This window comes from Myxine glutinosa, chromosome 10 (assembly GCF_964187855.1).
Source record: "Myxine glutinosa chromosome 10, kmMyxGlut1.1, whole genome shotgun sequence".
In the NCBI taxonomy this organism is placed as follows: Eukaryota; Metazoa; Chordata; class Myxini; order Myxiniformes; family Myxinidae; genus Myxine; species Myxine glutinosa.
The window spans coordinates 12,553,462-12,575,644 of NC_136270.1; the positions used below are offsets into that span (position 1 = coordinate 12,553,462).

The following is a 22,183-nucleotide window of genomic DNA, read 5'->3' on the forward strand; positions in this document are numbered from 1 at the left end:
GCCACTTACTCATGGTAACACACACGTTCCGTTTGGAACTGCCATTTCCAAAATGAATAAAATAATGAGGGAATAGAATGAGACCGCCAACTAACGTCAACACAGACATGCACGGGAAGCAACAACAAAAAGAATGAGGTGGGATAACGAAACAGCTGATCAACTTCAAAACAGACTTGTACGGCAAGCAGAAACGAGCAGCAACGACTTGAACAAGAAGGCTGCTGAACTTCATAACAGACTTGCAAACTCTATGTGCAGCATCTAACTAAAGATGTCCAAATGTCATACACGTCTATCCCCATGGGTTTCCCACGGGTGCCCCACTAGTTAGGTTAGACTGGGAGGTTATAATTCCCCAATTGATGGACTCATTTAAGTCTGGCATGCAACAGCAGTTGCCTGGCCACCCTAATTAAGATTCAATTAAGATAAGATTGGTGCATAGCCAAGGGCGCATCCCCCGATTGGAAAGCCACATGACAAATTCTTAAAATTTCAGGTCAATCGGTTGAAAATTAACAATTGTATGCCATCTTGACCTTTGACCTTTTAATTTAAAAAACAATAGGCTTCTACCTTTTGATTGGTGAACCAATACAGTGACCCAATATGCAAATTCTTAAAATTTCAGGTCAATTGGATGAAATTTCTTTTTTTTAATGAAAATAAAGCTTTTTGAAATGTTGATGACAAAAGCTCAAATGGTAAAGTTACGGCCTGGACACAGACAGTCAGACACACAAGCAGACGCACGGCCAGACACACACAGAAGTTATTGCACGGTGGATGGGCTAATAAATTAAAGGATATGCATACATATCCAGTGTTCTCCATAGGTATGTAACATTGAAGTCAAATTTGTTATTATTGCTAGATACTCAAGAAAATTGGATTTGAGATCAAAATATGAATATGAGGCAAGAGTACAGAAGGTCAGCTTTTATTTATTGGTATTTCTATAGATATGTTTTACGATTGTAGGAACAATAGCACTTTTTTTGGTCATTCCCCATTGTTCATTTCCCCCATCTTTAGGCTTTTCCAAACTACTCAGCAGTAACATATATTAATGTCCGACACAAACAATTTCAATGCCAACTGCTAATGGAACAATGACAAAAATTATGCCATAAACATGGCTATATCCATGTCCGTGTCCGTTAATCGGATGAAAATTGCCAATTTTAGAAATTTGGCCTATGTTGATCTTTTGGCATATGAAAGGCTTTTGGCTTTTGGTTGACCTCAAAAATAGTTGGTGGTTGGTTTCAGTAAGCTGATATGCAAATCCTAATCATATTTCAAGTCAATCGGTGAAAATTGAGGATTTTAGAAATTTGAAATGGTTTTTGACCTTTGGCCTATGTTGAGCTTGTGACCGATGTTGATCTCAAAAATAATTGGTGGTTGAATTCAGTTCACAGATATGAAAATCCCATTCAAATTTCAAGTCAATCGGATGAAAATTGAGGATTTTAGAAATTTGAAATGGTTGTTGACCTTTGGCCTATGTTGACCTTTTGGCCTATGCTGATCTAACAAGACAAGCACCAACCAGAGCCAAAGCCAAGAACCAATGTGCCGAGTTCTCGCCCGCAACAAACAACAACAACAACAACAACATGCATTTTAAAGGCCATTTTCCCTACTAGAGCGGGGGTTAGCCTTGCGGTCCCCATGACAATCTTCTCAATTTTGCCCTATTTTCTGCATCTCTCCTTGTTTAACCCCCTTGCCCGCATTTCTTCTTCCACCATCTTTAGCCAAGTCTTTCTCGGTCTTCCCCGTCCTCTACTTCCTTATACATTCATTTCCATCACTCTTCTCAACCAGTCACTTTCATCCTTCCTCAACACATGACCAAACCATCTCAACCTGTTCCTCTTCACAGCATCAATCACAGGCTCTATTCCCATCAACTTTCGCAATTCATCATTTGTCTTCCTCTCTCTCAACGATACTCCGCACATCCACCGAACCATTCGCATTTCCACCCTTTCCAACCTTCGTTGCTGCTCTACGTTCATTACCCATGGCTCACTCCCATAAATCACAACACTTCTCACACATGCAGCATACACCTTTCCATTCAGCTTCAACGACACTCCCCTCATCATCAGCACGCCACTCAGTTCCCGAAACTTCTTCCATGCACATCTCGCTCTAGCAACCGTTGCCGAGTCTGATCCACCTTCTCCATTCAGCATGTCTCCGAGGTAGCAAAATGTTTTCACACCTTCCAGCTTCACGCCGTCTCCAAGATCCAACTCAACATTCCTCCATCTGCAGTTCCCTCTGTGCACACCTTACATTTGAATGTAGCTGCCACACTGGTTAATGACCCTCTCAGACCACTATATTTTTGATGAACCCACTCAGCGCACATTGTACATTGAATGGAGTTCACTCTGACACCCTTCCTACACACAGCACAGGGCCACTTCCCAGTTCTTTCCACCTCACCACATGCTTTACCACTTGCCATCACCTTCGTCTTTCCGATATTCACCTTCAGACCTTTTGTCTCCATACATTCCTTCCACTTGTTCATATTTTCCTTCAGTCCATCCATACTTTCCGCAATCAACACCAGATCATCTGCATACAACAACTCCCATGGTAAACCCTCCTTTACGTTCTGAGCCAGCACCTCCATCACAGCTACAAATAGTAGTGGACTTAGTACCGACCCCTGATGCACTCCCACCTTCACCTCAAACTCACCACTGTTCCCGTCCTTCGTCCTTACAGCTGTGCGCGCTCTTTTGTACATTGCCATCACTACTCTGATCAACCATTCCTCCACTCCTAACTTCCTCAATGCCCATGTCAATACTTTGCGTGGAACCCTATCGAATGCTTTCTCCAGATCAACAAACCCAAGAAACAACTTCTTCCTCTTCTCCATGTACTTCTCCTGCAACTGCCTCACAATGAAAAGCGCGTCTGTCGTTCCTCCTCCTGGCATAAATCCAAACTGCATTTCGTCGATCTTCACTTTCTTCCTTATCCTCTCCAACACCCTTTCCAATACCTTCATTCCATGCTCCAATAACTTTATCGCTCGGTACGAGCCACACTCCAGAGGGTCACCTTTCCCCTTGTATAGAGGGACGAGGGTACTCAGGTCCCAATCCACTGGAATGCGACCTTCTTTCACCACCAGATTACAGATCTCTGTCATTCTCTTCACACCCCAACTTCCTGCTGCCTTCAACATATCTCCCACAACTCCCGTCGGCCCTCCCGCTTTTCTACCCTTCATTGCTTTTATGGCTTCCTCAACTTCCTTCTCAGTTATCTTCTCTGCCGGTCCTAAAACTGGGTTACTCTCTATGTTGCCATCCCATTCATTCTCTGTATTCAACAGCATTTCCATATATCTTTTCCATCTTCCTTTAATTCCATCTGGGTCGACAACGATTTGTCCCACTTCATCCTTCAAGCAACTCACCCCCATCACATCACACCTCGCTTTTGCTATCTGCTTTGCAATCCTGAATATTGCTTTCTGACCCTCTTCCGAATCCAAGCATTCTCCAAACATTTTCCTGCATGCCTCCTGCGCCTTTACTACCTCTTTCTTTGCAGCCTTCCTGGCTGCCTTATAACTTTCATGCTCTGCTGTTTCTGCTCCCATACCCTTCGCCTTCTGCCACTCCTTGAACTTCTTCCTCTTCTCGTCAATCCTCTTTCCAACTTCATCATCCCACCACCATGTTTCCGAGTGCCTCGGTGGTCCTTTTGTCCATCCACATACCTCACCAACGGCTCCCAACAGACTAGCTTTCATTGACATCCAACCACTTTCAAGCTCAACCACATCATCCTCGACCCTACTCAGCCTCTCTTTTAATGCCTCCCTTACTGTCACCTCTTTCAACCTCCACACCTTCATTCTCGGTTGGTACTTCACCCGCCGAGCTCTCCTCGCACCTTTCACCCTTATGTCGCAGACAACCAAGTGGTGCTGTGAAACAGCCTCCTCCCCCGGGATCACCTTTGTGTCCCGGAGGTGCCCCCTAGCTCGCCTACGCACCATCAGGTAGTCAACGGTTGTCGTCGACCCACCTGACGTGTATGTAACAAGCTTATTATCCTCTTTCTGGAACTGAGTATTACAAATCAACAAATCAGCTCCATCAGCAAACTCCAAAATCCTTTCACCTTCTCCATTTCTCACACCATATCCGTAACCCCCATGAACTCCGTCAAAACCATCCATACTCCTTCCCACATGTCCATTTAGGTCTCCTCCTACCACAACAACTTCCTCATCTTTCACTTTTTCCATCAGCTTCTCTATCGCACACCAGAACTTGTCCTTGTCTTCATCGCTTCGACCAACCTGCGGAGCATATCCCGAGATGACGTTCACCAAGAGCTTTCCAATCATCATTTTCACCATCATCAACCTATCACTCACTCTAGTCACACTCACCACACTGTCTACAAACTCCTCAGAAAACAGGACACCAACGCCATTCACGCCCTCCAGGCACCCTTGCCACATAAACTTGTATTTCTGTCCCTGCCTACCCTTCACCATTCTCACACCACTTCCCTTCCATCTCGTCTCTTGCACACAACATATGTCCACTCTTCTTCTGACCAATACTTCCACCACTTCTCCTGATCTCCCTGTCATTGTCCCTACATTCCATGTCCCAAACCTCAGAAACCGATCTCCACTTCGGGCTGTACCCTGCCCATATGTAGTTGTAATTGTCATGGTTCTCTTTTTGAGGCAATGTTTTTATGGCCGGATGTCCTTCCTGATGCCAACCCTCTTAGTCGTCTCTTACGACACGCAGGGATACGGTGTACCTATTCTAATCCAGGGTATACACTGGGAAACGTTTAAAACATGGAAATTCTGGGGGGGAGGGCGGGTGGGAGGGGAGGGGGGGGAGGGTGGCGTCAGCATTACGGCTGCGGTTTAAACATATTTAAATAATAGTTAAACAAAACCATGAAAAACAATCTGGGAAAAGTCTCTAAGTGAGAACGTGGATTTGAGAAAGCAGGAGCAGAGGTGGAAGAAAAACGAGATATAGGGGGCGGGGCACAAGTCGAGACGAGGAGGAGAGCGAACAAGCACGTGTCCAGGAGGAGAGAAAGAATTAATATAGAATTTTTGTTTGTTTGTTTATTTGTTTGTTCTGTTTTCAAAACGCTGGACAAAGGGTAAGATGTTCGTGAGAGGTAGGGGGGGAGAAAAGAAAATCAAAGAAACAAGCAAATACTATGAAGGAAAGAACCCATATTCACAAAACACTGACGGGGGGGGGGGGGGGGGAGGGAGCCTGGAGAGACCAGGCCGCACGAGGCGCACGAGGCACGAACAAAAAAACGACTAATTACACACAAATTTGCAACAACTACAAAACCAAATAGAAACACACAATAACACCGACACAACAAAATACCCAGCGGAAATTTGACAAAGAAACGAACGGGAAAACACAAACTTTGATGCCGTGGAGAGATCGAAGCAAGCCTCGTCGCTCGAGGGACCGGAAGCCAGGTCCCTCCTGCAGCACCTTTATAATCCCTTCGTGGGTACGGGGCTTAAATGGGATCAAAATGAGCTCTTGGTGTAACTACGCATGCTGATTGACGCCTCCCCGCTTAGCCCCGCCCTCGCCAGGCCTCTGCATCGAGTTTTGTCCAGTCCGTCATTCAGCCGCTACACGCAATGGAGCTTCGGGATTAACATGGGGCAGCATCTCGTGATCATAGGCGCGGCAGCAAATTCTGGGAGCACTTAATTACTTGTAGGGGGCGAATGGAGCGATTTATGTATCCACAAGATGCTAATGGTGAAATTAGCGCCCACTTTTTCAGAGGCACATGGTTTACAGAGAATGGAGGCTATTGCCGTTGCTCTCTGCGCTACCTTCCCCGTGCTTCCAAGCTGCGGTGTGCATCCGTAGTGTGTGTAGATGTGGTGATAATGAAGAAGGAAGGCAGGACAGTTTGTGTGTGGTTGAGGCAACATCGTGGTTTGCGGCTGGTGGTGTTTTCGCGTCGTTGAGCATTGAGTGGCGTGTATAATGTCTTAATGCAATGGAAATAAATTTGTGAATAAAACCCAAGTGTAAATAAAAATGTGTATTATTTATTGGTAAATGCTGTATACTAATAGGTTTGTGTAAAAGAGGATTATGGGGGTATAAGGCAGGGTGACCGTTGGGTTCTGGCATGCGATTCAAACCATCTTTTGGCGCAATATGCAGATTAGTGCCCGAGTTAAACAGTGCGCGCCATGAAACTTGTATAGGATTTACAATTAACACCTCGTAAATGTGGAGAAAAGGGGAAAACCTCTCTAACCCTCACCAACGCATCATATCACATTCTAACCCATTACACCAGGGGAAGGGACTACTCTAACCTTGCATTATGGAAATAACTACGCTGAGGGATCTATATGTTGGGTGCAATTACCTTCGGTACCTGTTCACAGAACCGCAACAATATTGTCAATTTTAATTGTACACCACTCCTTTCATATTTTATCTCCAGGCGCTGCATGACGCGCGCTGAAAGGGAGTACTCAGTTTTCACTCCGGTTTCTTTCTTGTTTGATTTCTTTCTTGTTTTCTTTCTTGTTACTTGCAAAATCGAAGATTTTTCAAGTATATTGGTCGGTTGCGTTTGTGGTTCCGTCTGTCCGTCTGTCTGTCTGTCTGTCTGTTTGTTTGTTTGTCACTGGCCTACAGGTCACAATTTTCAACCGATCTTCACGAAACTTCACCAAATGGTAGAGTTGGTCAAAAGCAAGAAGCCTATTGTTTTTGGGGTCAAAAGGTCAACATAGGCCAAAGGTCACCAACTTTGCTAAATTTCTAAAATCCTCAATTTTCATCTGATTGACTTGGAATTTGAAGAGAACTTGCATATCTGGTCACTGAATTCAACCACCAAGTATATTTGAGGTCAACATAGGCCAAAAGGTCAACATAGGCCAAATTATTAAATTATTTATTTATATATTATTATTTATTTATTATTTATTTATATTAAATTATATGTAAAAAAATTATTTAACCCAGATGGGACTCAAACCTACGTTCCCCAGCTTGGGAGTCTGATGCCTTATCCATTAGGCCATTAATCCTGCACATTAGACTTGGGTAATAACATTTTGAAGAGTTATAAAGTGTGTATATATTTTTATATATTTATTTAATATAAATTTAGGAACCCATCGCATCTGCTCCATCATTTGAACACCTGGCTTTTAAACTCTCTGGTCACACACAGTCAGTCATGGCTGTTGTCTACCGCCCTCCCAAACCACACCCATCATTCCTGTCTGACTTCTCCTACTTTCTGACCCAGCTATGTTCCCTCTCCCCCTCAATCCTCCTCCTTGGTGATTTCAATATCCACATGGACTCCACTGACTCCACGATAACCACTGACTTCACTGATTTACTCACCTGCTTTAACCTCACTCAACATGTCAACTTTCCTACCCATAACCGTGGTCACATTTTGGACCTTGTCTGCTCTACTGGATTAATCTTGCACCATCTCTCTGGCTCCGACCTCACCCTCTCTGACCACTTAGCCATCACTATGACCATCAACATCCCCGCCCCAACACCAAGGCATTATCGCACTATCAACTTCCGTAAGCTAAACGCTCTTTCACCTACCTCATTCTCATCCACCCTCTCTGAAAAAATGTCCACTTCTCCCTTCGTTGACCTCCACAACCCTTCTGATCTCACTGACTACTACAACCACACTCTCTCCTCCTGCCTTGACCAACTTGCGCCTATAAAACCAAAACAGTTTCTTTCACCCATTCTGCTCCCTGGTTTACCCCTGAACTCCGCCTGATGAAAACTCGTGCTCGCCAACTTGAAAGACTCCGCAAAAAAACAGGTCTCACAATTCACTCCCAAGCCTACAAGGACCACCTACAACACTACAAAGATGCCCTCTCCCGCGCCCGCTCCGCCGACTACTCTCAAATTATCCACTCTGGCTCCGGAAACCCAAAAGCACTCTTCTCTACAATAATCAAACTCCTCAGCACCCTGAACACCACCACCCAGTCATTCACAGTAGACAACTGCATCTCCTTCCTTTCATTCTTCCAACGCAAAGTTGAAAACATCTACAACAGCTTGACCACCGCCGCACCCGCTCCCCCTCAAACCACCAAACCACCTGCCCTTATCCTGCCATCCCCTGTCTCAATTCTCCCCAATCTCCCCTACTGACCTCTCTGAACTCCTCATAGGAATGAAAACTGCCACCTGCACTCTTGACCCCATCCCCTCCAGCTTTGTCAAGGCCTCCCTTCCTGCTCTCTCTCCACTTATCATTGCAACAATAAACTCCTCCCTGTCTACAGGCATTGTACAACCATCCCTCAAAATTGCTGCTGTTACCCCCATTGTGAAAAAACCTGGACTAAACCCTGACACCCTAAACAACTTCAGACCCATCTTCAACCTACCCTTTCTGTCGAAAGTTTTGGAACGCGCTGTAGCCGCTCAACTCAAACATCACCTCTCTGCAAATAACCTGTATGAAACATTCCAATCCGGATTCCGCTCCAACCACAGTACTGAAACTGCTCTCCTCAAAATCACCAACGACCTTCTCCTCTCCTCTGACGCTGGCAACCTCAACATTCTCATCCTCCTCGACCTCAGCGCTGCCTTTGACACCATCGATCACACCATCCTCCTCACCCGACTTGAAACCACCTTTAACGTTACTGGCACTGCCCTCTCTTGGATTAAATCATACCTCTCTGACAGACGCCAGTTCATCTCCATCAATAACTGCAAATCCCCCACTGCTCCCCTCCCCCAAGGTGTCCCCCAAGGTTCAGTTCTTGGCCCCCTCCTCTTCATCCTTTACCTGTCCCCCCTCGGTCACTTAATCCACCGTCATGGTCTCCAATTCCACTGCTTCGCCGATGACATCCAGCTTTTCATCTCCACCAAGTCCATCTCCACTGCCACCCACTCTATCCTGACAAACTGCATCACTGAAATAAAATCCTGGCTTCAAATTAACTTCCTCAAACTTAACTATGATAAATCTGAAATAATCATCATTGGCCCAAAAACGCTCATAAAATCCACCAATAACTTTGCCCTCAACATCGACGGTATCCCAGTATCCACCTCCCCTCACATCCGGAATCTTGGCATCATCTTTGACCAAACCCTCTCCTTCGACAAATACACTAAACAGATCACAAAGACAGCCTTCTTTCACCTGAAAAACATCGCCCGTCTCCGTCCATCCCTCTCCTCCATGGCTGCAGAAACCCTCATCCACGCCTTCATCACCTCCCGTCTGGACGACTGCAATAGCCTCCTCTATGGTTCACCCTCAACAATCCCCAATAAACTCCAATACATTCAGAACTCCGCTGCCCGTCTACTCACCCATTCCCGGACCCGTGACCACATCACCCCCGTCCTTTACAAGCTTCACTGTCTCCCCACCTCCCAGAGAATCCAGTACAAAATCCTCCTCTTGACCTACAAAGCCCTCCATAACCTGGCCCCATCCTACCTGGCTGACCTCCTCTCCAGACACACTCCCAACCGCAACCTCCGCTCTGCTGGTACCAACCTCCTGACCCCCCCCCCCCCCCATCCGGACCAAATTCAGATCCTGGGGGGACAGCGCCTTCTCCATCGCTGCTCCCACCCTCTGGAACTCACTACCTCACACCATCAGAGACTCCTCCTCACTCACCACATTCAAAACATCACTCAAGACCCACCTGTTCAACACTGCATTCAACATTTAACCCACAGCATTTAACCCCTGACTATCCCTTCTCCTTCTCCCTCCTTTTTGCTCTGAATACTTCCCTATTGATTCTTGTTTTTTGCAATTGTTTTTATGTTTTGCTATGCATTATGTTTTCCACTCTGTCAAAGCGTCTTTGGGCTCCCTGAAAAGCGCTATATAAAATAAATGCATTGTTATTATTATTATTATTTATGTATATATTTATATATATATTTAATTTTAAAGCAAAAACGATAGCACTTTGGTGGAATTTGTTTTGAAAGCCATTAACTAGACCTATTGGCCGACGTACACTACTCACAATAAGTTAGGGATATTGTGGGAGTGAGTTTATGTTTTTTATAGGGGTTCGGGTTAGGGTATTGAAATCAAGAATGCTGTGTTTTTTCACACTCATTAATAACCATAGAATTAGGACCAACAACTTTTTTCAACATAATTAATACACAAAATCAACCACACCGAAGAACCTGCCAATATCCCTAACTTATTGTGAGTAGTGTATATCCCAGGTTTCAGCTAGTTTTAATTTGTAGCTCTTGAGATATGAGCGCCAACACATTTTGGGCGGACAGACGGACAGACACCAACGTGATTTCGAGGGTTTTCTAAATAAAACTCAAGAATGTGGAAACAGTCGTTGCTGAAATTTGGAACATGTTACCTCGATGTAGAAAGCATTTACTTCTGAAATTTGCAGCCAATTTCGTCCAGTAGAAGCCGAGAAACGACTTTTCACTCCCCATGTTAGAGCTGCATGCAGAGAAACGATCCCTTATATAAAGGGAGGGGCGCTTTGCGCCTCCCTTTGATAATATTGGTTACCACCAGGTGACATTTGTGGCCTACATTATCACATTATGTGCGGATGGACAGACGGCAGACAGACAAACAATCGGACCCAAATGCAATACTCTCTTCTGGTGAGATTAATCACGTTGTAGGAGTAAAACCAAAAGACCTTGCTTGCATTGGTACCCAGCTGGACAATTTGTGAAGCATTGGATGATATTTGGATTTAAATGCATATGTTGTAGAATGGCAATGTTACCACATTGTACCAAGGTTCTAAACCTGTTGACCTTCTGGTTCTTTGCAGACTGTTGGCGTTGACCTTGTGGTGAAGTGTGTGAACATTCCAGATAGTGGTGCTGTTGTGGTGAGTACAGCTTTATTGTCCTCGAGTTTCATCTCCCACCCTTTTTACTACTTAGGCAGCGTACATATATTTTATTCTTCTGCATATATTGACGAATATAGAAAATGCCGGTGATTGAAGGGAAATGATAAATAACAAATCTTACACAAACATGATGGGTGATGTGAAATTAGGATGAGCTCCAATTTTAAAGGACTTGGGGATTGATAATATCATTAGATGGACAGAAAATAATGAGATAGCGAATCCATTGGTGGGATAAAATGGAAAATAATTAGTAATGGTGAGCAGAAATCATGTTGCATGATCTAATGAGGTTAATGATCAGGAAGTGCAGATTAGCGAGGGGTCAGAGTATGCAATACCAGAAACCAGTGAGAGGGTATTGAAGAGGTTATTATATCCCCTCCAATATGCTCTTGTGCATTATTCGCACACATGTGGTGCTTAAACAAAAAACTAAGAACAACAAGACATATTTTATGCAGCACATATATTTTGGCGCACAAAATGTGTGCAGTGACAAAATCCGGTAACGGGCAGATTTGGAAACACGGCAGATTTGGAAACACGTATTTCAATCACTCTTAAAAGATGAGCAGTGCAATTGGGAAACACACATTTAATGCGCTATTAGAAGATTAACTCCCTACCTCTTATCCATGTCACCCTCCCCATGGTTACATCAGAATGAGCTGATTCGCCACACGGTTACGGATTGCTTAACCCCAATATGGGGCCGTTCAAAATTATGTATCACGATTTTTTTTCATAATTTGCATAACGTAACGCTTGATTATGCAATGTAACGTAATGTTTGATTACTGTGCGTTCTGACCTACTGTGCGTTCTGATGGATTTGATCAAACCTTACTATTATTTGACATATGGTTGGATTTTTTTAGGGTCTCTCATTGTGAATAACACTCGACGCAACCAAAGCCGATGGAAATCTGACGCATCAAACCCAGGCAGTGTATAAAATCAGCAGGGCCTACAGTTCTAATGTGTTAGGCCCACCAGAAAACCAAGATGGCAGCCATATCATTTTGTCTCTGTACTCTGGTGGGTGGAGTCAAGCCACAGATGTGGGTGTGGTGCAGCAGCTGTCCAACCAATTGGTGCACTTCTTAAAATAATTCACCAAATGTCCGTCCGTCTGTCTGTCTGTCTGTCCGTTCGAAGGTCCCGTAAAAACTGCTGAACCGATCGCAACGATATTTTGGGTGGGTAATCCTGGGATCTCCAGGAGTAAAATAGGCTATTTAGTTTTCCCAATTTCAGCGTTGGTCTCCAGCATTCTCAGGTTTGGACTCCCGCATAACATTCGCGTTCGCATAACGTTCATTGTGACGATGTTTTCATTGTGACGATGTTGTTTTCCTGGGTGCCGCACAAACGGCTGCACTGATCGCTGCACGGCTGCACCGATCGGACTCGGTGACCTCGGACAAAGACCTTTTATAAGGACACGGGATGAATCCCTGCTTGAGAGAATTCCAACCCCCTCCCCGCCATCACGGCCGTCTCTCCAACTTACAATCCCACGATATATGTGGGAAAGGACGACCCAAAACCAATTATCTTTTTTTTGATTCGTATATAAACATCACTAAAAGTAAATAATGACCACGGCCAAAGTTCAAATGACGTGAGTTTAATCTCGACATGAGAGAATTCCACATAGCTATTTGGGTGGTGTACAGTCACGTGAAAAAGTAAATACACCCCATGTAAAGTTTTGACTTTTTCAACATATTTCAACATACAGATATTTGATCTTCATTTCAACAATATTGATAGATAAAGATGATATAATATAACAAATATCATGAAACATTTACATTTTGTAGTCCATTGTATAATTTAAATAAACATAAATGCAAATTTCGCATGTGGAAAAAGTAAGTACACCCTTGGCTCTAATAGGTGGTATTGCCCCCTTTGGCAGAAACAACCTCAAGTCGGCGTTTCTTATAACTGTCTACCAGTCTCTGACATCGACTGGGAGAAATCTTTGCCCACTCCTCCATGCAGAATTCTTTCAGCTGTGCGAAGTTTGAGGGGTTTCTTGCATGCACAGCTCGTTTCAAATCCCCCAACAACATCTTGATGGGATTTAGATCCGGGCTTTGACTTGGCCATTCCAGAACCCTCCATTTCTTTCTTTTCAGCCATTCCTTGGTGGATTTACTGGTATGTTTAGGGTCATTGTCATGTTGCAAGGTCCACCTTTGGTTGAGCTTCAACTTTCCGACAGATGGCCTCACATTATCCTCAAGTACCCTCTGGTACAATGAAGAATTCATAGTGGATTCTATTATGGTGAGCTGCCCAGGCCCTGATGCAGCAAAGCTGCCCCAAACCATAATATTTCCACCACCATGCTTTACAGTTGGTATCAGGTTCTTGTGGTCAAATGCTGCCTTTGGTTTTCGCCAAACATGTCTTCTGGTACTGTGGCCAAATAGCTCTACCTTTGACTCATCTGTCCAGAGCACATTGTTCCAGAAGTGCTACTCTTTGCCTAGGTGTTCATTGGCAAACTTTAGTCTTGCCCTGATGTTCTTTCTGGACAGCAAAGGTTTCCTCCTGGCACACCCCCCATGTAGGTCAAATTTGTGCAGCCTCTTTCTGATGGTAGACTCGTGCACTTTGACATCAACAGTGGCAAGAGCTTCCTTCGGTCCCGTGATGACATTCTGGGGTTCTTAGAGACTTCTTTCAGCATCTCGCGGTCTGCTCTCGGGCTGAACTTGCTGGGGCGGCCTGGCCTGAACAAGTTGGCAGTTGTTTGGAATCTTCTCCACTTGTAGATGATCTTCCGGACAGTCGAATGATTGATTTCAAATTGTTTGGAGATCTTTTTAAATCCCTTCCCAGACTCATAGGCATCTATAACCTTCTTTCTGTAGTATTCAGAGAGCTCTTTTGATCTAGGCATGGTGACGCTGCACACTTCAACAACAAAGAGGTAACCAAACTAAATGTCTGAGGTTTAAATAAGACAGGTTCCTCCAAGATCCTCTCTAACGATGTTCTAAACATTTGCACCTGAGGTGTTGCACCTGATTCTAATTTTAGGTATTTTAAGTAGTGATAAATGTAGGGGTGAACTTACTTTTTCCACATGCGAAATTTGCATTTATGTTTATTTAAATTATACAATGGACTACAACATGTAAATGTTTCATGATATTTGTTGTATTATATCACCTTTATCTATCAATATTGTTGAAATGAAGATCAAATAGCTGTATGTTGAAATATGTTGAAAAAGTCAAAACTTTACATGGGGTGTACTTACTTATTCACGTGACTGCATACGCTAACAGATCACTCTCTCCATCGATCTTGCCAAGGCCGTAACACAGATCGGCTCAAAATCCTTTTAACTGTTGATTTGGAAGTTTTTACAATGATGGAAACATGTATCGGGAGTACATACGACATCGGGAGGACTAACTGCACGCGTCTTCAGTATCAAGCTTCAATCTCTCATGGCGGATCTGAAGAGCAGAATGCTTGGAGAAGTGGTGGGCTACTTCGGCATGAAGGAGGATCAGAAATGTAGACTCCCACACTGCCACATCCTGCTGATACTTGCTCCCGCATGACGTTATTTTCCCGGGTGCCGCACAAACGGCTGCACCGATCGAGATTTAACGGATGTTTATATAAATCGTTTAAAAGAAAAAAACCCCTTCAATTTCTGATATTTAGCCTTTTCATTTGGCCCTCCCAATTGAAGCCCCACCCGTAGGGCGGGTACCGTTTCTAGTTTCAAAAATCCACCCCCAACAAAAACACCAGCAGAGGCAGTAGAGATGGCAGACTGGTCTAGATGATTGATGGGTGCTTGAAGGAAAACGAAACCTAATCATCAAAAAAAGAGAATTACTGAATCCGATCAATCTTCAGGTTTTGCTTTTCACATCTTTATTGAAAAATGTCCACCAGTAAGCAACCAATCTATACCTTAGTAATTTATATGGAGCCAGCCATGCCTTACCTTTATCCTCACTGGTCCATGATTGCCTGTGAAATTGTTATAAATAGATATTCATGTTCCATAGGTATTTGACATCAGAGGAGAAACCCTGATTAATCAATTTGACATTACAGAAAACAAGTGGCTCTTCAGCCGTTTGATATTATTTTAAGTTTTTTTTTTGACATTCATTATATGCAATATGTTTCGTGTCGAAGACTGAAATTTTTTATAAATATTTTCGAATGTCGATTTGTTGCTCTTGAGGCAGTTGTAAAAATAAAAATTAAATAAACTTATTTTTCTAAGCCGACAGGCAAATCCTCCCTTATGAACTTGGTGATGACAAACTTCATGCAAATATCTCCTGCTCTTCCTCTGCTCCAATTGGTCCATCTGATCACATGCTTGTGAGAGTCGACATCTCCCATGCAATTCTCAGAGAGCTGCTTCAATGTCGGCGCTTCTATTTGATGGTCCACAGGATCACTCGGTCTTAGATTTTTCGATTTCGGCACTGCCATTACACTCAAACAGATTTGCAGCGACTGCAAGCAGCCATCAATCTTCAGGGATAGTCTCCTATATCTACTGCCCCTGATATTAACTCAGCTGGGGAATTCTTCCACAGAAATCTGCTCTCTCTTCTGCACAGATACATCCAATCTTCTCTTCAGTTATTCCACCCCACTTCCCAACCATGGTACACTGAATAATGTGATGAGGCAGTTTCTCTGAAACAACTTGTCTTCTGTTACTGGAAGGCAAACCCAACCAAAAGCAATTTCAGCTCATTCCATAAAGCCCACAACAAGTGCGAGCCCACTCTAAGCAGAGCCAGAAAACAACATCTTTCCAACTTTAAGATTGAAGTTTCAAACTTGTCTCCCTCCTCTAAAACATGGTGGCACCTTGTTAAGTCTGTCTCAGGCATATGCCTCAATTCTGTGTTTGATTCCAAATATTGTGTCCCAAACCCCTCGCTCTCTGTACCCACTCTACTCAGTCACACCCAACTGCTCTTGGACTCTATATTTTGCACCTGAGAACCTGGAGAAGTTTTTGGCAACCCTGGACTCTAATTCTGCAATGTGGACCAGACGCATCAGTTCACTTGTCCTAAATACGTGCTCTGCTGCTCTTGCACATATTCTTTCTGCTCTTTTCACCCCATAATTTGCTCTAGGTGATCCTCTATATACTTGCAGATCAGCCCGGGAGCTCCCTGACCCTGGGAGTTCCCTCATCCGAAATCGAAAAATCTAAGACTGAGTGATCCTGTGGACCATCAAATAGAAGGGCTGCATCAGGTTTCACAGCAATTGGTTGGTAAATAAGGGGCAAGTAGAGATCGGAAATTTGGTGGGTAACTTACCTGGGAGCCCCCATGATTCAAAATCGAAAAATCGAACCCTGGGCGATTGTGCGGGATTCTCTTTTGTATTTGTCAAATTTCAGAACAATTAGCTGGGTGATAAGGGAGGAGTAGCAACAATAGCAAAAGGTTAACGGAAGGACGGACGGATGTACAGACAGACGGACAGACGGACAAAAGAATGAACAGACGTCCAGACATAATGACCCATTTTATAAGTTAATCTCTTTGAGATGACCAAAAATAGCCCATATTGGGCTGATGGTCATCTCTTGAGGTTGTAGTGCTGACTTCTGCTGATTTGGGGGAAGCACCCTGATCCCCTGGGCAGCCACATCATCCAAAATCGGAAAATGTAAGACCGAGTGATCTGCGGACCATTGAGCAGAAGGGCTGTGTTGGGTTTCAGTGTGTAAATGAATGAATGAATGAATGATCGTTTGAAGGTGTGTAAATCAGTGTGTAAGCAATCAGTGTATAAATAAGGGATGAGTAGGGATCCAAAGTTTCAGGAGGTAACCCACCTTGGAGATCCCATGATCCGACATCGAAAAATTGAAGCTTGAGCGATTGTGCGGCTTGCTGTCTTGTATTTATGTGTCAAGTTTCAGAACAATCAGCCAGGTGATAAGGGAGGAGTAGCATCACGATAGACGGACAGACATCAGGACATCACGACCCTTTTTATAAGTACATCTCTTCGAGAAACGAGATAGGATGACCTAAAAAGCTACAAAAACCGATCCCCTTAACTACAGCCCTTTCAGATTACTTCCAATATTTAGCAAGGGCATGGAGCCCATCATCGCAGTTCATATGAAATCATTCATCTATCTATAATTCCAGTAATCTCTGTGTGTGTGTCTGTGTGTGTGTGTGTGTGTGTGTGTTTGTCTGTGATCGCTGTTTCTCGACAACCACGGGTCCGATATACTTGAAACTTGCCAGGTATATTGCTGGGGACCTGAGGATGTGCCTTTTCAAGGTTTCATATTAATCGGAGAAGTAGTTACCGAGCTATGGCGATTTATTTACCAAACTCCGCAAGCCGTTCGCTTTGGCTTTGCGAATGGACCAAACCATTTCATGTAAATAGAGGGGGGGGATTGTCACCGTACTCGCAAGCCGTTCGCTTTGGCTTTGCGAATGGACCAAACCATTTCATGGACCAAACCATTTCATGTAAATAGAGGGGGGGGGGGGATTGTCACCGTACTCGCAAGCCGTTCGCTTTGGCTTTGCGAATGGACCAAACCATTTCATGTAAATAGAGGGGGGGGGGGATTGTCACCGTACTCGCAAGCCGTTCGCTTTGGCTTTGCGAATGGACCAAACCATTTCATGTAAATAGAGGGGGGGGGGGATGTAATTTTAGATATATATATAGTACGGGCACGCCCTAGTCTATCTATAATACCAGTAATCTCTCTGTGTGTGTGTGTATGTGTGTTTGTATGTGTGTGTGTCTGTGTGTTTGTCTGTGACCGCTGTTTCTCGACAACCACGGGTCCGATATACTTGAAACTTGCCAGGTATATTGCTGGGGACCTGAGGATGTGCCTTTTCAAGGTTTCATATTAATCGGAGAAGTAGTTACCGAGCTATGTCCAAAAAACGGTTCAACCAATCAGAGAGCAGCGAGCTATCACGTGTGCCGAACGTGGCGAACAGACTCTGCCTCGGACGGCACATTTGAGAGCGTATTCATTTATTTCACGTTGGCAAACTATTTTGGTGCTATGTTGGCGTTAAACTATGTTTTAAAACTAACTAGGGCATGCCCGTACGTGGGTGCCCGTTCCTTGCCAAAAAAAAAAAAAAACGCTACCCGTACGCTCTACCCCGCCCGTACGCCCGTAAACAAAAAAAACAACGCTCTTCGCTTCCGCCCTTCGCTCTGACTGAATTGGGAGAAATAATGCGCATAAGAAATCGAGAAATTATTATTTTCTCCGGAAGAAATCGAATTACGAACCGTAATGGCGCACGCGCTCGGCTCGGCTCGCTCTCACATCGGCCACGCCTACGCAACAACGCGTTCTGTGATTGGCTGCCGGAAGTGCAGTCTTCACTGTCCGGAAGGTCGCAAATCGCAGTTACGATGAATCGCAAATTAGTTTTAATTAGTTTTAAAACATAGTTTAACGGCAACATAGTTTTCCAACGTGAAATAAATGAATACGCTCTCAAATGTGCCGTCCGAGGCAGAGTCTGTTCGCCACGTTCGGCACACGTGATAGCTCGCTGCTCTCTGATTGGTTGAATCGTTTTTTGGACATAGCTCGGTAACTACTTCTCCGATTAATATGAAACCTTGAAAAGGCACATCCTCGGGTCCCCAGCAATATACCTGGCAAGTTTCAAGTATATCGGACCCGTGGTTGTCGAGAAACAGCGGTCACAGACATACAGACATACAAACATACAAACATACAAACATACAAACATACACACAGAGATTACTGGAATTATAGATAGATTAAAACTAATTTGCGATTCATCGTAACTGCGATATGCGACCCTCCGGACAGTCAAATGAGGACGTCACTTCCGGACTTACGGATAGTCATAGTGACGACGTACTGAATGCTGAACATGGTGAGCAGACGCTGCCTCGGACGGCACATTTGAGAGCGTATTCATTTATTTCAAGTTGCAATCTGTGTTGATTGTTGTAAGGTACGATCGATTGTAGTACACGTTTATAATAACTCTGCCGATACAGGCCCGATTAACTGCAGCGCCATCCGAGCTGCGGCGTCGGGAGGATACATTCATTGTACGGTCACATCACGCACTTACGGTATTACAGGTTATTACAGGTTACAGGTTACAGGTTACAGGTATTACAGGTATATTGCTGGGGACCCGAGGATGTGCCTTTTCAAGGTTTGAAATTAATCGGACAAGTGGTTCCCAAGGTATGGTCACCGTACTCGCAAGCCATTCGCTTTGGCTTTGCGAATGGACCAAACCATTTCATGTAAATAGAGGGGGGGGGGGGGGGGGGTTCTACCGTACTCGCAAGCCGTTCGCTTTGGCTTTGCGAATGGACCAAACCATTTCATGTAAATAGAGGGGGGGGTTCTGTGGTCGTTACTGCCACGTGGTTTCAAAGTTTTTTTTTGTTGTTGTTGTTTGCACGCATGTTTTTTTGCACCCACGTACGGGCACGCCCTAGTTTTCTCCAATGACCTCAAATCAGATCCCAATTTGGATTCAGACCAGGTGACTCTACCTTGGACATGCTGCTCCTACTCACCCGACAATGAATGGAGGTCCCTAATGACAGACATGAGATCAAGGCCATCCCTCTGGACATATCTCGAGCTTTTGATAGTCTAGCATCCCACATTGCTCTCCAAAATCTCTGCCTATGGCATCCAAGGCGAACTCCGCACATGGCTTACTGACTTCCTCTACTCTCATAACCAACATGTGGCACTCATAGGAATCCTTTCATCTGCTCTCCCTGTCAAGGCTGGAGTGCCCAAAGGCAGTGTTCTGGGCCCAATCCTATTATTGATCTTCATCAATTTATCTCTCTTAATCTCTGGAAAATCCCCTTTATCTATTTACTGATGACTCCACCCTCTGCCGTGACATCCATCATCATTCATATCTGCAGGCAGCAGCCTCTTCCCTCTGAAGGAAATGCCTCCATCTCCATATCCCCCCACACCGCCCCCTTCCCCCCCCCCCCCCCTATTTTTCTACAGGGTGCATGCGGTTCAACATCAACCCTATCTTGGTTAAACTACCAAAATCCAGAATCACTACTCACATCCAGTCATTTGTTCCTCTTTTCTTCCCACCATGGAACCAACCACAAGCCCATCTCTTTCCAGCTTTCCAGATTTCCATTTTTGAGATTTTGCTTCTGCCTCTGTCTTGTCCACCCCATGCATATTCCCCTCCCCTCTTCATTCCGCCCCAAACCCATTATTTGCCCGCCTCCCTCTATTTTGTCCTTCAGCCCTACTGTTGGTGTTTGTTGCGTTGTTATCCGTTCTGTGTTCTTGCTCTTCCACGAGCCTTGAGCTTGCATACAAAAATACAGTGTGCAAAGGTGCCCTTCATGTATTACTGCACATTAGGGTGGTTCTTAAAAATGAAAGTTAGAAAAGTCATCCTCCTAACACTTAAAAAAAATTTGTATGTATGAAAAAACCCTTGTGGTGCAATCTTAAGCCATTTGGACTAAATTTAGGGGTTGCACACAGAGCTTGTAATTTCACATATTTGGCTTGCATAAATGTTTGGATTTGATTATTTATTCTCCACTGCTATACTTGTGATTTTGACCATTACAGGTCATTACAGGACATTACAGGTATGTTTGAACAACCTTGCTCGGTACTGCGCATTTTTAAGTTCTTTTATAATTAGTTCATTTAATTTTGAATTAATTGTTAATTGAATTAATTAAAAGTTAATTGAATACAGTACAGCTGTACTCTGGTGTATGCAGTTGCTCTCATTGAAGAGTACAATGATCTCCTGGCAAGGGATGAACAGCAAATCCAGTATCTGCTTCAAGTTGTGACAGAACATTGCAAGGGGGTTCCCGATTGCAGGAAATCAACGCTTATCGGGCACAAACATTGAGTGGCTTGCAACCATGAGTCACAGTGCAACCCCTAAACTTGATTTATTCAAAAAAGATTTAACAGGCAGAAGTTTGACCTCAATACCAAAAAAATTAAAGGTTAGGAGTAAAACAATTCAAAAATGTTTTTTGCCTTATGTAGCTAAGAACCACCCAACTGCACATATACCAAAGTGGTGTGTTTTGGCTTCAAGTAAAATTATACCTTGTTTCAAGAAGTGCTCTTGTTTGTGTTTGCTTTTGTGTGTTTGTATGACTTGTATACACTCCTGACCTTCTGGACAGAATGAGCTGAAAAGTGCTGTTTTTACTCGGGGTGTGTACGAGAACGTTTCTGGGGGTAAAAACAATTCATAGTCCTCGGGGGTTCAAGGAGGACCGACCCCAACTCTCTCAATATAAATATATATGGCAAAGCGCTGCTCCTGATGGGAAGGGGTACTACAAGTCATACTAAAATATTCCAATTCTAGGGGATTTAACCCATCTCTAATTCTGGCGAATTAACCCATCCATAATGACAGGTTATTTTCTAGTAATGAGAAAACTTTAGATTTATAGAGAAGAGCTAATGTAGATGAGGTTGAAAGTGTGGCCTGGCAGGATAGCCTAGCATATGCACACTCACCTTTGAGCTGTCTAGCCTGGGTTCGAAGCTTGGGCCAGTTGTAAATGGTCATGCTGGTGTTTCACAGGCATGGTGAGCCATCAATGTGTGTGCTGTCCCTCATATGGACGTTAAACTGGGTGTCCTATCTGACAGCACTAGTTGGTGGAGGTTAAAGATCATGGTGTCACTAGCAAAGAAGAGGTTGAGTAATCGCTGGCACCTTGAATCAAAATTCATCACCATGGTAACTCATGCAAGATTTGAAAATTTTGTCAAGAGACTCCTTTTGTTGAAAGTAAGATGTATTTTGAATATTATTATGGTAATGCTAAGTTGTGTTTAAATGCATTCAGGGTCATTGGGTTTTAATACAGACTTTCTGCCATGGTGGTGTAGAAGTCCGCATGGACTTCTGATTCTATTGAAATGTCCCTCTTCTATGGAGTAGGTGAGTTATCACTTGCATCCTGTTAAAATCTGTTCTTATTCTGCTCAATTTCAGGATAGCTAGGGAACAGGAGTGTTGCTGTATAATACAAATCGTGATGCACAGCAGTATTATAATCTTTGAAATATGGAATGCTAATATAGTGAAAAACATATACTTAGTGATCAACCTTTCAGTAATCTACATT

General features: G+C 43.9%; 1 protein-coding gene across 2 annotated transcripts in view; it reads left to right on the forward strand.

Moving 5' to 3' along the window:
• Positions 1-22,183, forward strand: part of LOC137434233 (intraflagellar transport protein 27 homolog) — a 91,536-nt gene that overhangs the window by 43,524 nt on the left and 25,829 nt on the right. For both annotated transcript variants that reach the window (XM_068127031.2, XM_068127032.2), the window contains exon 3: positions 10,904-10,963. In XM_068127031.2, coding sequence (XP_067983132.2) covers positions 10,904-10,963 — 60 coding nt within the window. The remainder of the gene's footprint in view (positions 1-10,903; positions 10,964-22,183) is intronic.